An 18,609-nucleotide genomic window follows, 5' to 3' on the forward strand; every position below is an offset into this window, starting at 1 on the left:
CTCAAAGGGCTATGTGCTATCACCCTACTCTATGGTAGATGAGATAAGGGCAGGAGAGCCTTGCACCAATAAAGCTGCATCCTGCAACTTGCCCTTTTTTATCCAGCATGGGGTGAAGAGTGCAGCATTGCCCAAGTAGCAAGTCAAAGTGAATGAAAAAGGGTATGTTTTTGCTTCCATTAGTGCTCCAGTTCTTGCAGAAGACCCTATACAGTTTTATTCTCCATATGTGGGGTATTTAGGTAAACCTTTCTTTCCACATACAGAGCTCAAATATATGTGTATAATTTGTATTAAAGCAATGTGTGACATGTCTGTCTATATGCAATACTGTTGCTTTTACATATTTTCTTCTAACATAACACCTTCTCACCTAGTGACAAGCAGGGCTGCTATTTGCCGTAAGTGGGTCAAGAGCAAAGACCTCTAAGGCTGATGACACACGGGCGTATTCTCGGCAAGCCGAAAAAATTTCGAATTTTCAGTACCAGTCAAATTCAGTCACTAAAAATATGAAAACTATGCATTTTTAGCCAGACATTGATCCAGGAGGCCCATACTGGAGCCCCATACACGGGCATATAAGCTGCCGAAAGCACTTAAATGTGCTGCTTAAATCTGCCTGTGTATGGCCACCTTTACTCGTTCCTGTGTTGCTAAGGCAACTATTAGGTCACTGTGTCTGCTATCATGTTTCTTTTCAGGGCTCTCCAGATCCTGAGTTGCCATAGCAGTCATCACATCACTGTGTACATTCATTAACCCTTGCATTCTTTCTCTAAGCCCCCTGGGTTTCCTAGGAAACCACCACTGGAGTTCCTATTGCCAGGATAGCCTAGCAACCATTGTGTTCCTACAGCACTGTATCTCCTACACAGCCCGTCAGGTGTGACATCATCGCTAGCAGGGAAGGGACTTGTGGCTGTGAGGAATGCCGGTTTCAGATTTCATCTTTGCACACAGACTCAAACCTTAGAGGAATTAGTGTTTTCGAGTACCTACACTTGCATGGACATTTAGTAAGTGCAATGCAATTTTATACATTTTTATTTATAAAAATGACGTTTTTAACTGCCAGGCGCTCCCACATTTTTATATGTGTTAGTGTGCAAGGATCTGAAGAGATTTATAGCATTTTCATTTTAGGAGAGAATTTATATATGCTTAAACCATTAGTGGTTTGCAAGTACCCACCCACACCATTTATTTAGCGAATTATCTTTCAGTATCTCCTTTCAGATCCTATCTGTCTCTGTTTGGAACACATACAGGTGTGACAATAGTGTGATACACACCTATTGATCATTTCTAGCTAAAAGCACTGGATTGAGGCGATCCATTGACCCAAACAGGAGAAGGCAGCTGCATCGTTATACATTTAACTTTGCTTAAGCCTAATCTTGACCTGTAGTCTCTGTTCTTACAGTGCTTCGACTTGTATTTGTATGTCCGTGCTGGGCTGGAAAGAGTGAAGTGACTCAGAGCTCTTTAACAGCAGCCATCTCACTCTCTGTCTCCACCTTGTGGCCAATCTGATCACTTATTGTTCTGGCTCTTATTCCCAAATTACCCATTGTGATTGCTGTTTATTGGATTTGAGTCAAACAGATAGCTGCCCAGGACAGGGAAGGAGCCTGCTTCGTCCATGTATGGGCAGTGAGTTGAGTTCACTGGCGCCACAATCACTTGAGGAAACATAAGTGATCCACCCGTATCCAGAAGCAAAGACAAAGCTGTACGCTGACCTCTCCCTAAGCACTACTCACACAGGCAGCACCTACAGCTGCACCCACCGATTCCTTTCCTAGCCGCGCCAACCCTGTCCAAGGTGCTGAAGAATAACACATCCTTGGGAAGCTCCCAGGGGCTGCGACAGAAAATGTAATCTTGGAAAATATAAGGGCCTGTCTGCCTTCAAACCAAACCAGAAGATCTTACTACAAGGACAATCCTGGCAGGCATTTAAAGAGGAAAGAAAGAGGAGTGATCATGGCTGCTTGGGAGAACATATTCTGGACTGATTCAGTTCTGCTCTTCTTAATGGGTATGTGTGCCTTGAATTAGGATACCTGATAGCACATTTTATTTCAAATTGCTCACATTAAGGTAAATTTGCTTACATTAAGGTAAATGTTGCTTCTGCGCAGAGAGTTAGCCATAATGTAAATGCTGGACAACATCTGAAGCTGTTTGAATTCTAACGATTTATTATGGCATGTTTAGATAGCAAGACCTTTAGATTTCTCACCCAGTAGAATAATTAAGGAAAAAGTAAATACATCAGTAGTTGTAGCATCATCTAGAAGGGAGCAAGGTTTCACTTTTTAACATTGTCCCAGTAAGGTGTAACTTGCACAATCACTATATCAATTGCTCCCTAAAATGTTCTGCAGCAGAGATAACCTGCTTTATTCTGAACAGCTAAAATCTCATCTAAGCTTAATGAGATTAGTGTTATTTTACAGTTCTTTAATATTATACAAAGGAATATAAAAATGTGGTAAGAATGTAAGCTGTTGCTTTAAGAGACATGGTATGGAATTATTTTCATCTTTTAGGTAAAAACTAAAAATATATACAGCTATAGGACATATAATGCAGAAAACAGAGAGTTCTTGTATATTGCAAGGCAATTTTTATTTGATTAAATTATTAATTCTTGTTTTTGATATTTATAATTATGGTATAATTTTTCTCGGTAATAATAAGTCACTACCCTGTACTTGCTGATTGCAAAATGACCTTATTTTATGCTTATGCTTAGGTATTTTTAGTAGCTGGTGGGCCCCAGTGGAGCAGGTCCGCTCCATGCCTGAGACTTATATGCTCCACCCAGCCATAAAAAGTGCAAGCACACATTCATAGGGGGTGGCAATGCAGTCGCTGCAAGGGTAAGGAACGGGTGCATGACTGAGGTGGGGGCCTTTGGGGTGGCAGCCCCGGTGGACACCCCAGTATGACACTGATCAAGATAACAGAAGGTTCATTCACTGTACTGATGGCAGGGTACAAAGAGCAAAGTACAGGTGCAAACAACTATATTTCTAACAAGGACAGGTCTGTCCTGCACAGGGCCCCTTTGCGGACTGCTGCTCCTTAACTTGCAGAACTTTACAGAATTCCTTTAAAGAAACTGTGAAAAAATAATCTGTAGCTTGCTAGCTATGCAGGTTTTTAGTGGAATGCATAAAAGCACACTAACAATGCCCTTATGCAGTGTGCAAAGTGCAAAAGGAACAGTAGGAGCTTGCTGTTTTAGAGCACAAAGACCTGCAGACTGAAATTCGAATCTATAGTAGGCAGGATTCAACAGTGGAGGCAAGTAGACATCCTCTCCCCTGCCCCTACCTTGTGCCTCTGAAAGATCTTTATCTTGCCTCTGTATCTTGCAGGCAGTAAGGACAGGGCTGGAGTGAACCTTTTGATGCTGTTCTTTGCAGGGAGCTCTGGATTTTATTTTTATCTGTGGCTCCCTGCAAAGAACAGCACACAGAATGAGTACTAAGGGGTATGCTATTGTTTCCCTTGCACTTCCACCCAGAGGCTTTGAGAATGAGCCCTATAGGTTGGCTAGTTTTCTTTGACTTTCATAATTTTCTACAGTTTAACCATAATTTCTTAACTGAGTTTTTTTCATTTTACTGGTTACGTGATGCTGGCTCTGTGACGTAAAAAAATATGTGAAAGGTCTACCAAAAAGCTTCCTACAGAGAATGGGGGCAGGTTTTATCAGCTTACGTACAATGAGGTTGCAGCAAGCATGCTAGCTTTATTAAAAAACTTAAAAGTTGCGGCCTGTTTTCTTCAGCTGTCAGGCTTGATATATAACACCAAACTGGCTGGACTATTCTTGGACTATTCTTAGTACCATTATTACTAAGATAGCTCAGATGAATTCTGCTGCCTCATCCAGCATACCTGTGATCTGTACCTTGTGTGAGATTCAAAATCCAGCACTCAATATCTTGTCTGAATGGCACACAAGTTATGGGTCTGAAAAGGTGACACCAACATACAGAATGCACTATTCTCAGGCACACTCCTTAAGTATTCTGTGTGGGTTGACAAAAAATGTGACCAGCATCTGACCTTAACCCACCTGCACCCAACCCAATGCATTTCTGACCGGGCAATACACATCTATTTATAGACCTGAGGCCCACTCACCCCATTTCAGACATCACAAAGGGGGCAGGCGCACCTATAAATAGAGGCTGCCAGAAGCAGAAGTGGGGCACAGTAAGGGTGGGCAGGGTGGAAGGAAGAACTCGGCCCCGCAAATGTTGTGCAAATGTCACCCACAGGTCCTGCAGGTTTTGGGCTGACCCTCACATCACCACCTTCAGCACTGTAAGCTCTAGCATGTAGGGTCATTTGATCCTATTTTTTACTTTGTAACCCTTGTTTGTTAAACTATTGTAAGACATCTTTTCATTATTAATTTATGTAAAACGCTGCACAGCTTGCTGGTGCTATATAAATAAATGATGATGATAGTGTGTTTGTAAGTGTACTGCATACTGGTAGGAAATGTAAAATACCACAAACCACAATTAAAACATCAACGCTCACTTAACATTTCTATCATGCACTAGGTCCTTACCCACTTACTTTCTTCCTTTGTCAGGGGCTGCAGAAATCTGACCTATTTGTAGTTTGTCTTTGGAGTTTCAGAGTTTTAACATAAGGTTCTTAATGACATATATTGTTCTGTACTGAGTATGTATTGAGTTCACAATTGTGTTACCAAGCTTTACTTACATTCTTATTATTTAAACATGCTTCACATTTCTCCCACTGCTCAGAATCATGCATTCTTTTAACTTAACTTCACTGTGCTCTTATTATTAACATACACACTATCACTAACCCTGATATGTATCAAACACTACTGTCTTATTTTGCTTTTCTCTGTGACACAATATTTCTGACATTTTGTTTTTTCTTAATGAATAAAATTTTTATTAACTTAAATTAAACTTTAATAACGATTAGTATAAATGAAGGTATTTTGGTAATAAGATTTCCAATTGAGCTGTCAGAAGCCTGGTAGCAGCAGGTCTAATGCATGTTAGTGGTTTATCTGTGAGTGCAGACTGAGCTGGATGGAACACATGAAATGTTAATGACACACTCACTTTAATTCAATGTGAGGTTTGCAAAAAGCAGGCACATTACTTTAACATAAATCTGTATTGGAAGCAGCTTTGAACAATTACATGTGCATGAGTCTGAGCAAATCTCACTGGATATTAAGGCAAGTTCCTTTTTCCTCCTCTTAAACTGAAAATCCAAGTTCTTTGTAAAGTGAGAAAAACTTCTGTATATAAGTGATTATGTCTATAAGAGAATCTTTTTTTCACAAAGTGCAATCGGGTAGAAAGTTGTAGTTTAAAGGGGACCTGTCACCCTAAGAAATATTTCAGATTATTTTCTCTTATTTTAGTCAAGTCAAATAAATGTAACTTACACTACATAAATTATTTAAATCTTATTTCCTTCTGTGCACAAGCAGGCAGGGGCAATTTTCTTATTAAGGAAAGCTTTACATCATCCCAAAATCTTGTTTATGTGCACGAATAGGAGATCTAATTCCTATGCCCATGAGGAGGAAGCACAGTGACATCTGGGAATTGTAGAATGGAAAGTGAAAGTGATTGCTGTGCCTAAGACACAGATGTGGGGCAGGCAATATATGATTGACTGCTGATACATTTACATACATTTATAACAGGTATGGATGTTTTAATTTAAAAAAATGGATTTCATGTTTAATTTAAAATTTACTTTATTATACAGCTTTTTATGTCTGGGTGACCTGTCACCTTTAAAATGGAAAATCAATGGTAATAATTAATCTTCCAGACCTGTTACACCACTCATTTAAATCAGCTTTGTAATATGTTAGTGCTTTGTAGGATGGATGATTGATATGAATGTGTCTTCTAGGAAGAGTAAATATTAAGGGGAAATAATGTAGCATGCCCTTGTTAATACTAAGCCTTAGCCTTAAAACCTGCACGTATTATTCTTTGTGTTTCTTATACACAAAGGATTAAATGCTATTGTTTGTCAAATGGCACATAGTATGTGTGCGACACCCAGTCATGTCTTCATCCTTCCAGTGCCTTAGAATAATGTCTGTAACAACCAACGTGGATTTTTTTTTTTGTTGATTTATACTTTACTTATAATGACATTTTCCTTCAGTGAATTATAATAAAACAACTAGAAATTCAGGACCTTCAAGGCAGAAATATTAAGTTTTGATTAAATAATAAAAAGATAAAAGATATTCAGCTGATTACAGTATAACTTTCCTTTTCTCTTAACACATCACCCAAACCAATTTATTTTCACTTTCCGTACGCTTTATTAATGTTTGGTGTTTATTTCAGGTTACCTTAAGAAAGCATTTTTAAAGAAGAATTACAGTAGTATAGTATAGAAATGCTTATTTACAATTTACATTTTTTTTTGTCCACTGTGTGGGGCATTGTGCAAATAGACACATGCATCTTTGCTGTACCTTAAGGACAGGGCTAGCTCTGCATGCTGACTCTGCACTCCTCCTTGATGCCAAATGTTTTACCCAGCACTCAGCGCAGAGTAGAGGGGCCACCAGGGCTCCATAGATGGGCACAAATGGATGCACTCTTCTGCCCCTTAGTGCTTTTGCACTTGCATACCCCCAGGCAAAGGCTCTATTATCCAGGAAAGTAGCACATACCTTCTTTTGCAGAGTTTCTTTCTACACTGGTGGCAAAAAGAAAAGTGAGAGTCGAGGACAATGTGCCACGAGGGTTGTCAACACGGTCCTGTGAAGCAATTATGGCAGGACCAAATATAAGACATGTGTCAATCATTCTTTGCTGCACAAGGGAAAAGGGGCTCCATTGCTGCTAGTGGCCCTCCTGCTAAAAAAAAAAAAAAAGGCAAGACCTGCATTTCTACACAAATTCACACACAAAACACACATTTTACAAAAGTTATATTTTTGGTTTATCTTTTTATGCCTTTTCTCCTTTTGCACACATTTGCACACTCACATACACAACAATCACAGAACACTTGTTCAGGCATACATAAATACACATACACTATTTATTTTATAAACGCTCTACTTGATTTTTTCATGTTATTATTTTGGATTTTTTCTTTCCTCTAAAACTGTTTATTTAGTAGTGAGGTTATTGCATCAGGTATTTTGATCATTATTTGCATATTTTTTTAAAGTTTGAATTTTTATATTGCATTTTTATACCTGCATTATTGTTTGTTGCATGTTTTTAACATAGATTTGTAGTTTGTGTACTTTTTAAAAATATTTTGTTTTCAAGGGGTTACAATTCCTTTTTTTGTTCTTTTACCACACATAAAACCTGTGCCCGTTGTTCTATTCAGTATGTGGGATGTACAATTCGTTCACTGAAGTGTAGAATGCGGGAGCATATTGGACACATAGTGGCAAGGAATGGAAACAGTCCAGTCTCAAGACACTTTATAAATTGTTGCAATGGGGATGATTCTTTGTTGCGAATTCAAGTAATAGATAGAATCCTTCCAGATGAGAGAGATAGTGATCCATGGACTAGACTTTTAAGAGCAGAAGTTAAATGGATTTTCCTTTTAGGCACTCGCCATCCACATGGTTTAAATTCTGCTTTTGACATTAACTGTTATGTTCCTCCTAAATAAGTGGCTATGGTAAATTGTTTGCTTCGTTTGTAACCCTGCCTTTTTTTGTTCCTTCCCTGGTTTTTCATTGGTTTTAATTGTGTGATGTCACTAATGCATAGACTATTTAAATCATGTTCTGTTTGTTCAATATATGCCTATGATTAAGTGCCTAGTGCACGAAACGCGTTAGGCCTCTGTGTGTTTTTAAATGGAATAAATAAAGGTTTCTTTTAAATACCATGGCTGTTCCGAGTGCTGATGAAGCCGTTTTTGCATTGGTCCACACATAAAACAGGCATAAGTACTGGTAGTTGGGGAGTTGTAAGCCATGAATTAAATATGCACAAGGGATTTTCAGGGGTCTTATGGCACATAATTTGAAGTCAGGATGCTTTTTTGCAGAAGCTGAATTGGCAGCTGAAAAAAATATTTACTATTTTTTTTATTTTGGGGTACCTACAGACCCCATAACTTGGTAACTCTATTCACATTGGTTATAAAACTGTTCAGTAGACCTCCGGTGTTCATATTTAGGATGTTTTATCTTGGTATGAGATGTCAATGTGGTTAAAGGGATTCTGTCATGATTTTTATGGTGTACTTTTTATTTCTAAATTACACTGTTTACATTGCAAATAATTCACTCTAGCATTTAAAAGGTTATTCTTGAACCAACAAATGTATTTTCATTTAGTTGTAATATTGGTGTGTAGGCAGCCATCTCAGTGCATTGTGCCTGAGTCTGAGCTTTCAGAAGGAGCCAGCACTACACATTAGAACTGCTTTCAGGTAAACTGTTGTTTCTCCTACTCCCTTGTAACTGGAGGAGTCCCAAGCTGGACTTGGATTTCTTACTATTGAGTGCTATTCTGATATCTACTGGGAGCGGCTATCTGGCTACCTTCCCATTGTTCTGCGGATTGGCTGCTGGGAGGGGGGTGATATCACTCCAACTTGCAGCTCAGCAGTAAAGTGTGACTGAAGTTTATCAAAGCACAGGTCACATGTATGTGGCACCCTGGGAAAAGAGGAACTTGGCTAGCCCCATGTGATATTTCAAAATTAAATATAAAAAAATCTGTGTTTGTGTTTTTGAAAAATGCATTTCAATTAATAGATGCATTTTGAGAAAAACATTTTTTTTCCATGACATTATTCCTTTAATTGCAATATTGCTGCATTTAGCACAGATTTCCAGTTTAGTAGTTTGGACTAGAAATATATCTTTACCAATTTTAAATTTGTCACATTTTTGTACTTTTCAAAAATATATGGTTTGCACTAGGTATTATGTATAGGGGGTCTGCACAGAATAAGCAGACAGGTTGCTTTGTTTGCAGAAGCTGAAGCGCAAGTCAAGAAAATGTATGTGTGCTATTTTCATTGGGTCCCCAGATGCCAAATACTAAGGGGCACATTTACTTACTCACGATTGTTCCGATGGCGTCCGAATGTGTTTTTTTCGTAATGATCGGAATTTTTCCAATCAGCCCCTAAATTGTATGCATATTGGTCATAAAACTGTTTAGTAGACATTTCTAGTCTTTAGTAAATGTTGCAAAACAGCTTACGCATGTATGGCAAAATAAGTTATAGTATACATGTGCAACAGAAAATCTGCAGTGACAGAAGTGTTCAAAGAAACCTGCTCTGGTGTTTTAGACACCATAGTCTAAAATGGAGAAAAAATGAAGCACTTCCCACTAAAGAAATTGAAACAGTCATAAACACCCAGCCCAATAAATTTACAGCCCAATAAATAGGGCTTCATTTAAAAAGAAAATCAATATTTTCCTTTCTTTTTCCTAAAGCACTAATGGAAAGTAATGGATACTCTGTAAACAGGGCCATTTTTTAAATGAATATAATAAGTGTAAATAATCCCCTACATTACCTAAAATTCAATTTTTACTTGGCTTTGAAATAAGCAGCAGAGGCCTTATCTGTTGATTGGAAATTGCCCAGGATATGTCAGCACTATATAAAAAAGGATAATAACTCCTCTGAGCAGTACTGTGGCTCCATGTGTATGTTAAAATAACAGCACAAAATAGTGTGTCATGGCGACAAGCTCCTCTGACAGTGTTTGATAAATAGTGGACTATTTTTTTTATTATTTTGGGAAGTATTTTGGAAGTTTAAGAATTATTATCTAATTCTGTGATCCAATTCTGTACAATGGTAATGAAATAATAATTTTAACAAATGTTGTTAGTAATAGAGACCCTTGGCAAGAAACATAAGATAATCTGAGCCATAGTTTTACTAATTTAAATATGTAGCAATATACATAAAAGTTTAATAAACTAAAAAAGTCTTCCTATTTTGTCTCCCTTCTTTGTGTTTTATTTATTTTGTCTTCCGTGATTCTCTCTCTCTTTGTTCCCATATATCATGTTTGGTGTGGTGTGTTATTTTGCTACTAACTTTGCTTTGGGTTGTGTTAATAAAACTGTGCCTTTTGTTTCCACTGTTGTGGTTTCTGTTACGCTTTTGTGTGTGCTTATGGGATTTCCAACTATGGAGTTCCATTTTCCTCCCATTCCCAATTTTTTTGCTTGTTGGATGCCTCCTTCCTTTGTGTCGCTATGATACTTTCTAGTTGTCCTTTGTTCTCCTGTGTGTGTTGAAGTCCCATCTGGTACAGACGCTGTAAAGGGAGAGAACATGACCTTGTTGTGCATCTCTTGCATGAAGAGGGAGGAAGTTGCTGCCACCACCAATGTAAGGTGGTTCTATCAACCAGAGGATGGGCAAGAAATACTTGTATGTATTTTGTATTACTGTCACTTACACTGAGATGGATATTGTTCTGTCCAAGATTTGAAGTGGATGCAAAATAATGGAACATGGAACACATCTCTTTTTTTACATTATCTAAATGACATGATATCTCACAAATTCTGCAACATACTATACAGTGTTTCTAAATCAAACGACAAATTTTACAATTATTTTTTTATTTTAAATTAAGAGTGGTTACATAAATTGTGGCTGTCTGTGATTTTGTACATTCAAAATGTTTTCATGAATTAATATGAGGAGAATAGGAGAATGTTCCATTAAAGATTTTATTGGCAGGAGAGACACTGAAATGTTGTATTATTTTAGTTTTCCATTTTAGTTTTGCAAACACAACATTTACATATTAATAATACTCGATTTAATCCCAGGTATGTTTTGTGGAGTTTTTTTTTTGCACCCTTTGTCTCCAACATCCCTCTTTTGTGCCTACAAACATTTTTCTAAATTACCATAGTTATGTGAGTAGAGTAAACAAACAATCTAAAATAAATTAAAAAGATTGCAATTGCAAAGATTGCTTCAGGTCTAGCAAGGCATAATGAGCATCTAGTGGTTGCATATACTGGTTAGCTAGAAAGAAAAAAGTATAGGGAAAAGTTGTGAATATAGGGTACACATATATAAGAGTTAGTTCATTAGAACTTAGAGACCACTTAAAGGCAGCATCAGACAAGGTGTATTGTCACCCAAGTGAGTAGCAAAATACTCAAAATACTCCAGCATTGCAGACTAGAGACATCTTCATGTTTAAAACAGTCCTATTGTATAAAGTTGCTTTGTTGCACATTTTCAAAATTTAATTTCAGGATTGAGACTGATTTGATTGTGAGCGATTACCTTAGCTTACAATGCTGATATATTTCTAGACGTAATCCGCTGTGCCCATTGTCACTATGTAAGCCACTTATAGACCAGTTTTAGAAGAGCACATTACATGTTTTTCCTATTCTCTCAACACAGATTTATGAATATGATGGAAAACCTTTGGAATCAAAAAGTCCACTGCAAGGTCGGCTTCAGTGGACTGGAAGCAAAGATCTGCAGGATGTTTCTATCACCATCCTCAATGTAACAACCAATGATTCAGGACTTTTTACCTGCTATGTGAACCGTACTCTGCACTTTGAGGCACACCGTCACTTAACGCAAAGCAAGAAAAGCATCACACTAAAGGTCACGGAAGAAGGTGACAATTGCTTCACTTACGCAAACCCATTCATTTCAGCATTTGCACCTTTAATAGTATGGGGCCTATTTATAAAGCTGTGTAAAAAGACATAATAACAATGTATAAAAATAAATAATATCCCTTAAAGTTAAATGGGTTACAATAAGCCTGATACAGTGTAAAATGATGGGGTACATTTCTGTGTTAGTTGTCTTTATTACAAGGGCAAGAGCACTAAAATCCATATTTGTAACAGACAAAGGGCCAGAGAGGATCTATAGGGAACTCTAACAAAGTCACCATATATTATGAATTTTCTACATCATAAAGGTGGTTTTAAAAAATGCTGCATGTTCCCTCTAATTGTAACAAACTAAGAACACATTCTTGGATTTCGCCAAATCCACATCCTTAAAATCACATGACTACTTACAATATGCTGTGGTTTATGTTTGAAACAAGAACACCGAAGCAGCTAATGCCACTTTGTTTAAATAAAAAATGTAACGTGAGTTTAAAAGAGTGCTATGGTATTGTGAAATTGTTACTGTAGGCAATGTAATGTATTATAAGAGGTAACTGGGTAATATTTTATTATGCTGGGTATATAAGGTATATGCCAATTTTTTGTGTAGTTGGTTTGTGCTCATTTTAGAGAATAAAAGTATTTTTTTCAATGTACACTTACATAAATCTGATGAAGTCACTGTTTTTGATTTGTATTCTTTGAATTGTGCCTAACAACTTAGTTTTGCTTTCCCCAACAGCTGGTGAAGACTTTACTTCAGTTCTTTCTGAAATTATGATGTATTTTCTTCTTGCCTTCCTTACCTTCTGGCTATTAGTAGAAGTTGTATATTGCTACAGGAAGATCTCCAAGGCAGAGGAAGTCACACAAGAAAGCGTGTAAGTTTGAAATTAGGCAATGAAGCAGCCAAGTGCATCACAATATGTTCAAGTAAATATGAAAGAAGGATGTTTTCTTGTAAAGTAATGGCTATTATGATGCTGTTAGGGTTTTCTAGTGTGCCTAAGTACCGCAATATGTATTAAACTGTGCACAGTTAGGCTATGTTTGGCATAAAAATTACGCCTTAAATTGTTGTTTATTTCAGGGTGAAGTGAATATAATAGAATGTCTTACCGAGAGAGCAGTTATTGTGCCCTCATAAAGTCATCCAACTTTTAAGCAGATATTAGACATCTACAGCATTCTTATAAAATTTGCAATCCAATAATCTGTGTAGAGACGATTATTACTTTAGGAAATGCAAATTGTTATTATTTTTGTAAATTTTTATTCACTTTACGACTTTTGTTACATATTGCCAATAGGGTCTACAATCATCCATAGGGCACTGACACCTGAGGAGATCAGCCTCCTTCAAATGCTTTCTTATCAGCTACAATGCAAATCACTGGTGGGGGAAACATGCACAGCTACTTCGCAAAATAGCCTGAAGTTGGCTCTTAAGGAAACATTGCTCTACTTAGGAAAGTAGCCAAACAGTGTAAGTTTGCCCACTGGTAATTTGCATTTTGGCTGGTGGGAAGAAAACAAGGGATGTTTTGTCTGATTCTAGTTGCACTGTTTTCAGAGCTGCCATGTACTAATAATCTGTATTAATTACCAATCAGCCTTATATTGTGTCATTTATATTCTGTATATACCGTATATTGTGAGTTGGTTCCTTATCTCAGGTGACAAGAGCAGAGAGCATTTGCAGCAAATCAGCAAAAAGGAAGATGGGGAGCTACTGGGAGCATCTTTGGAGGCACAGATCTTCCCTGCTAAAGGGCTGTGGGTGCCCTGGGCTTGTAGAACCCCCAAAAATAATGTACAACGTTTCTAGCCTACTTCCTTAATTAAGTTTTAGTTCTCTTTTTATGATTCTGAAGAGTTTTTTTTCCTCATTGTACATTTTAAAGTAGGATGTAGGAATTTTGAGAAAAATAATAATTTAAACTATATACCTTTTCCAGTACTGACTATTTAGCCATACCATCTGAAAACAAGGAAAACTGTTCTGTTCCAGTGGAAGAATAAGATTTCAGCAGAAGCAGATAAAAGGTATGTCCTTATGAGTAATCGAATCTGTATCTGCCAATTGTACTGCATTACTGGAAAAAGGGTGGTAGTCTGGCAAATCCATGCATTGCAAAGCTTGTTTTCAATAATATGCACTGAGTAACATGGGTTTTGTTAGGGTATCTTGTATATACACATACCTATATAAATTGGAGTTTGCCTTTTTATACTAGTTAACTATGTAACTAGTCCACAAAATGCAAGGTAGTGTGCTGGTAAAGCTATGGAACTTGTTATCCAGAATGGTCTGGGCCCAGGGTGTTTCAGATAAGGCGTGTTTTCATAATTAAAAGACTAAAAGATTTACTAAAAGATTTAAACATAAATTAAACCCATTACAACTGTTTTTCCTTATTATTACAGAGCAAAAGGAATCATTTTTAAAAAGTTAGAATTATTTGTTTAAAATGGAATCTATGGAGATGGACATAAAGGGTACAGGATTTTACAGATAAAGAAATGTATAGAAACTACTTAGAACTATGGGGCAAATTTTGTGCCTTTAGTTGCATATAGGGGATTCATCACACTACACCTGGCATACTTGAATTAACTGTCCATACACCTAGCAAATAAAAAAAAAACACAAATATGTCTTATGAATAGACAAATATATATTCATTGGGCCACCTACTTGAAATGCAAACACAGACTACAGACTTCTTCAAAGAAAATACAGTACAGTACAGTAGTCTACTTAGTATTATCCACAAAAAAGACCATGATCCTGGTCTAGCCACATCCATGTCTCAACAGACAGAATGTAATAAAAATTCTAAAGTTTGACTATATCTAGTAACCAATAGCAACCAGTCAGATGTATGTTGTCAAAATGCTGACTAGCAAATGCAATGTGCTGATTTGTTGCTGTGGGTTATTAGACAAGTAGCAAACCTTGAACCATTTATTGCATTACCCCCACATTCCTTTTTGCCCACAGTTACTCACACCAATACAAAAGTTACAATGCACTACACAAGTTGCATAGTTATCTGTTTTTATTTTCCTGGAGTAGGCAGGAGATTAAACTTGCCTAGTCTAATCAAGCCTCAAAATGTCTGCCTTTGATTGAGAGACTTGGTTAGGCCTCACTTTTATATTGTAAAGCCAGTCACGCCATTTAGGAACCAATGCTTAAGGCTACAGAGTTATAAGATGGGGTGTATTGTAGTCCATAGAACATGTGGCACCATGGCCTGAAAGAATTAGATATTGTATAAAATAATAAAAATAAAATTGCAATTTGAACTAACCAACTATCCCTTTTCTGGCCAGCAGCAACAATGTGCCTTGTCCCTTTGTGGCTGGCACTCTTCTTTACACCTTTACCTGTGCATTGCTGTGATATTCTACTACAGTAGTGGGTGTGGGGTTCCAGACACCATTTGAAACTGGCTACTGCACTCATTTACAGCTCTGACAGTATTATGTTAAACACAAGAGTTGAGCATTGTGCATTTTTCTGTGCAAATGCTGTTTTCCGTTAAGGCTTCCTAAAGCAATAAAAAATGGTTTGTTAAAGTGGTAATGGCACTTATTGTAAAGCTATATAAATACAATGAATATTCTATAACATAAAATGTGTTTCCTAAAAGCAACATGAGCTACACACATTCTCCTTGTCTCGCTGCATTCTGCACCTTGAGACAAGTAAAAAATAAACCTTCTGAGGTGTAGACTGTGACGTCAACAAGTACACATCTGTCTAATATTATTTCTATTAAACTGCACCCATTTTCCAGAAAAATTGAAGATTAAAAAAGAAAAAAAATCTTTCAACATGCATATTAAGGATTTTGTAATTATAAACTCAGTCAGCACTGTATTTGTGAATGACATGGCAGGTCTCTGAGCTCTGAAATGGACACACAAGGAAATGCCCAATTGCAACCTTTTTTTTACTCATTCTGTTTTGTAAATAACCTCTATAAAACCACTTAGGGCTCTGGTACACGGGGAGATTAGTCGCCCGCGGCAAAACTCCCTGCTCGCGGGCGACTAATCTCCCCGTGTACCAGAGCCCTTATTTGTGTGTGTGGTGGTACAGTATGTGCAAAATCATAGATGTTGTCCAAGACATATTTATATCATTGAGAAGGGTATGAACTTTACCACTTGATTGCACACAAGCTAGTTTACATTGTACTGTGTAACAAAGGGGACTACCCTAAATTCCTTACTTCCTCTGCAATCAAAGATTGTATTCTCCACAGCAGCATGTTCTGCCCTCAGATTCCTTCTATTGACTTACATTCCCTTTGTTGAACAGTAAAATATACATTAAGAAAAGGTGAATCAAATTAGGGGTTGATATAAGTATGAGTCTCTGTCTTCTTGGGTTAGTTGCACCTTTCCCCATGTCCTACAAAGCAATTTAGTCAGCCGCAATAGATCTCTACTACCGTAGGTGACTAATCCCTCTGAAATGCCTTTCCACCAGCAACAAAGGAAATCGGCGGTAGAAAGGTTTACACATAGCTTTGGTTTTCCAAAGACGCGCAAATTTTCCTCCTGCAGGCAACTTCACGCTACTTCTGAAAACCAAAGTGATGCGTAGGCCTTTCCACTGGCAATTTCCTGGTGGAAAGGCATTTCAGAGCGATTAGTCACCAGGGGTAGCAGAGATCTATCGTGGGCGAATTAATCACTCTGTGGGACATTAGCTTAAAAATACCATAGAAATTGGGGGAACAGGAGAGTGAGAGAATTTTACTGTGCTGGGCTCTTTTTTCACACTTAGATAAATCTGCCCATTAGAAAGATATTCCAGAAATGGAATAATGTGTGGTGTCTGTTGTACTCTCATTATAAGCATTATTTATTATTATTTATGTATTCACAAATAAGTGAAGCAACATTTTAGAACAAAATAGCAATTAGCAAACATGGGACCCAACAAAAATTGTGTGGACCCTGGTGTGAAAAATGTAATACATGAGGGTATTGGAAAAATATGGTGATTATTTTTTGCCACGTTGCAGTGCTTTTCAATGGGATCACCATCAGTCTGAGTATGCATTGGCAGATCTGGAAGTGAGGAGCAACTGCTTCCCATTATTATCCACTCATTGGAGCCAAATTTTTTATTGCTATTTTGGCCTTTTGGATTGTCCAGTTGAATATTAACTGTTAAATATATGAGACAATCTGTAGGATAATAGGTAAATCAGGCAAATTGCTTAATTTGTTATGTTAAAGGACAAGAAAGAACTAGTAAAAGATATTATTTTAGTGCCCATTGGCCCTCTTCTAGTCTAGGTGCATGAATTTGCATCCCTTCCTTCAAGCCTGCTAATGACACTTTTTTCTTATTTCTTTTAGGTTGTAAGAACCTCAGAACAGGTTGATCAGCATCTTGTCAACAATCAAACTGAAACTAGCCATACACGTGGAGTCTCCCTAAATGAATTTATTACTTCTTTGTGGGATCCAGTATAAATGCCTTAGCCATTATATACACTTCTGTGTTTATTAGTTTCCTATTTACAGTAAGATGTAAGTATTCTGTCTCCCAAAATGTGTCCATTAAGGGGAAGAATAGAATATGTACAAAGCACAAGTTTTGGAAATATGTAGTGGAGAAGAGCTGTTGGCTACAAAATATTGTGCAAGTATAGGTTCTGATATCCAGAATGGTTTGAGGTTTTCCATATAATAGGTCTTCATAATGGAGCACAATGCCTTAGATCACTAAAGAACATTTAATTTATAATGGCCTTTCTCTGTACTAGATCCTATAGTGTAGTCTATAATTTGGCTTGGAGCATAAGAAGGCTTATATTAATGCAACATAACAGAAGGATCCCATGGACTTTTTAAACTTTGAGACAATTCTACACAGTTAATGTGTTTAATGTCCACAGAGATATGGTTGCTTATAATATTAATATCACTACAGTGAACATATATCTGCCACATATTTAAAGTACTTTTTGAGATACACTGCATAAAAAAGGGAACTTCTTCCCTGCACTGCCATATACTGTGCACATTATGTCTACTAGGATATTACACAGTATGGTCTTTAACTACTAGAGAATGCATTTTTTAGCTGATAAGGATATTGTATTCCTGTGTTTATATCAACTGCCAGTGGTACCATAAAAATATACCTTATTTTTTTCACTTACACCTGTCCATGCATTTATTTACTGCGTTAAATAACTTTATATGCTTATTCTTAATAACTGAAGATCACACTGAGATGCAAAGAAATGGAACAATATTGGATGACTTAATCTAATATGAAAATGGATTATTATTGCCTTTAGCGTGCACTGCCATTACAGAACAAGCTCTTGAACAGTATTGTCTTCCTTCAAAACTTATCTAAGGTAAATAAATGTCTTCTTTATAAACCAAAAAGTGTTATTTATATATATTTTAGGCAAATAGCTGCTTCTTTTTAGATTTACGTTTTTAAACTGACTAGAAGCATTTGTTCTGCAAACTAGTGCAATCCGTAGCAGCTAATGTCACACTGTAACACATAAAGATCTGCTTAAGATTTTGCACAAATAATCATCAGGCCCGGATTTGTGGAGAGGCCACAAAGGCCCGGGCCTAGGGCGGCAGAAGTTTAGGGGCGGCATGCCGCCCCACCGCAAATTTTTTTTAAAAATTTGGCTCCCATACGGAGCAGTCGGGACCTCTCCCCACTGCTCCGTATGGGAGTTTTAAGGAGCGCATGCGCACGGGGGGGCGCGCGCTTTCGCGCATGCGCACTGGGGGCTGCGCTTTCGCGCATGCGCATGGGTGGGGAGGGGGCGACCGACAGGGGCGGCCTCGGGGCGCCCAAAACAGAAATCCGGCCCTGATAATCATGCCTATATACTTATGTCAGGTGTAGCAGGTACTGTGCTATATA

The 18,609-nt window shown here is 37.4% G+C and overlaps 1 protein-coding gene across 5 annotated transcripts; it reads left to right on the forward strand.

The window, feature by feature from the left end:
* Positions 1-869: 869 nt before the first annotated feature.
* scn3b (sodium channel, voltage gated, type III beta subunit) lies at positions 870-17,871 on the forward strand. 5 transcript variants are annotated; one of them, XM_031905037.1, is made up of 7 exons: positions 870-1,019; positions 1,427-2,044; positions 10,283-10,404; positions 11,446-11,671; positions 12,421-12,559; positions 13,637-13,724; positions 17,064-17,871. In XM_031905037.1, the coding sequence occupies exons 2-6, from the start codon at positions 1,990-1,992 to the stop codon at positions 13,698-13,700; spliced, it is 606 nt and encodes a 201-aa protein (XP_031760897.1). In that variant the 5' UTR covers positions 870-1,019; positions 1,427-1,989; the 3' UTR covers positions 13,701-13,724; positions 17,064-17,871. The 5 variants fall into 5 exon arrangements, with proteins under 5 accessions (XP_031760897.1, XP_012821967.1, XP_012821968.1 ...); XM_012966513.2 differs by having other exon boundaries at positions 880-1,019; positions 10,283-10,446; XM_012966514.3 differs by having other exon boundaries at positions 880-1,019; positions 1,601-2,044; positions 10,283-10,446.
* The last annotated feature ends 738 nt before the right edge of the window (positions 17,872-18,609 follow it).

The sequence above is a fragment of the Xenopus tropicalis genome, chromosome 7 (genome assembly GCF_000004195.4).
Source record: "Xenopus tropicalis strain Nigerian chromosome 7, UCB_Xtro_10.0, whole genome shotgun sequence".
Lineage (NCBI taxonomy): Eukaryota > Metazoa > Chordata > Amphibia > Anura > Pipidae > Xenopus > Xenopus tropicalis.